Source organism: Cyprinodon variegatus, unplaced genomic scaffold, assembly GCF_000732505.1.
Source record: "Cyprinodon variegatus isolate N-32 unplaced genomic scaffold, C_variegatus-1.0 Scaffold298, whole genome shotgun sequence".
NCBI classification, from domain to species: Eukaryota; Metazoa; Chordata; class Actinopteri; order Cyprinodontiformes; family Cyprinodontidae; genus Cyprinodon; species Cyprinodon variegatus.
Window position 1 is genome coordinate 616880 of NW_015150751.1, and position 1428 is coordinate 618307.

At 41.4% G+C, this 1428-nt stretch overlaps 1 protein-coding gene across 1 annotated transcript in view; it reads left to right on the forward strand.

Annotated features, from left to right (window-relative positions):
- The first annotated feature begins 552 nt into the window (after positions 1-552).
- The window catches only part of LOC107090505 (chromosome unknown open reading frame, human C12orf66), a 9212-nt gene continuing 8336 nt past the window's right edge, over positions 553-1428 (forward strand). Inside the window, exon 1 of the mRNA XM_015383918.1 lies at positions 553-945. Within this exon, the coding sequence (XP_015239404.1) occupies positions 714-945 (232 nt within the window). The 5' untranslated portion in view covers positions 553-713. The remainder of the gene's footprint in view (positions 946-1428) is intronic.

A 1428-nucleotide genomic window follows, 5' to 3' on the forward strand; every position in this document is an offset into this window, starting at 1 on the left:
AGATGGATATGCGGAGCAAATCCATCTGGCGGAGTCAGGTTAAAAGAGTGGATGCAATCAACCTGTTTTCCTTAGAAAACATTGGATCAATCTGACTGGATGATCTGGTGAACTGGAAAGTGCCTTGATTGGCTGTAGAAATAAACTGATTTGAACTGAATATAGAAAAATGTTAAGTTTAACATATTTATAGCTGAAAAGTAAGACGGACAAAGTTATGGTTCTTTCTAAAAATTGTGTTTATGTCATAATGTTCTTTTTTAAATGATTTTTAAAGTGAATAAAATTGATTTTTCTCCTTAAAACCCACCCTTCAAAGTAATTATACAATTAAGAATATTTGAACAGTAAAGCTGAAGTTAAAAACTGTTCGAACTACATGTGAATTTTAATCAGCTTAGAGCTGTACATTCCCTTTTTAACTAAACGGTTCGGTTCAATGGCTGCCGCGTCCTCTTCCAATATGGCGACCGCACCGACGTTTTAGGGTTACTTATGTCCCTCTTAGCTTTCCGTAATGTTTACATCCGGTTAAACCAAAATGGTCTTCAAAAGATCATATAGATTTTTAATGCACGTATTAAACGCCTTTTTAAAAACTTTATTATGAATATTTACGTATTGATGTTAATGTAAACTTTATAGGTTTATAAAGTTTTCGTGCTTTTGGAGGAGGAAGCCTCATCCTGCAGGCTAATAACACCGAGCAGCTGATGGCGGAGGTGGAGGAGCTGCGGCCCGTTCCGAGGGAGAGAGCCATCCTGGAGAGCTTCTTCGCTCAGCTCGGGATGTTCTCCTTCGACCGAGCCAAGGACTACGTGGAGAAGGAGAAGGACAGCAGCCGGAGCTCCGGGGCCATCTGGAGCTCCCTGCTGGCGGCGCTGGCTCACCTGGCCGCCGCGGAGAAGGTGTATCACAACCTGACCTTCCTGGGGCAGAAGATAGGTAACTATAGGGAGGCTTCACTCAGGAACAAAAAAACATCTTAAGTTTGTTTTTTCGACTGAAAACTGTGTTTTTGTTAGAGAAAGGCAGCCATCACATGACTGAACACTTTTAAATTTAAAGCTGCATTTTTATAGAGTGTTTGGTCCATTTGTGACACCCTCCATCCAGCCAGGGGCGGATTATGGGAATTTGGGGCCCTAGGCAAAGACAGACAGGGGGCCTCTGAACTGAGAAGAAAACACATCAAACAGCCCCATTCTACAGATAGAGAAATGTTAATAGAATAGACATCCATTATAGGGTTGCAAAATGTTATGAACTAATGTGCTGATTGATAGTGAAGTTAAAGGAATAGTACACCCAAAACATGATTAGCCTTCATTTTCTACTCACCCCCATGCTGAACAACACGCTGGAGTACTTTTTTGATATCTCAAATGCATCTGGAGATCTGGGAGGCTTCTTGCTGTCTGCTGACAT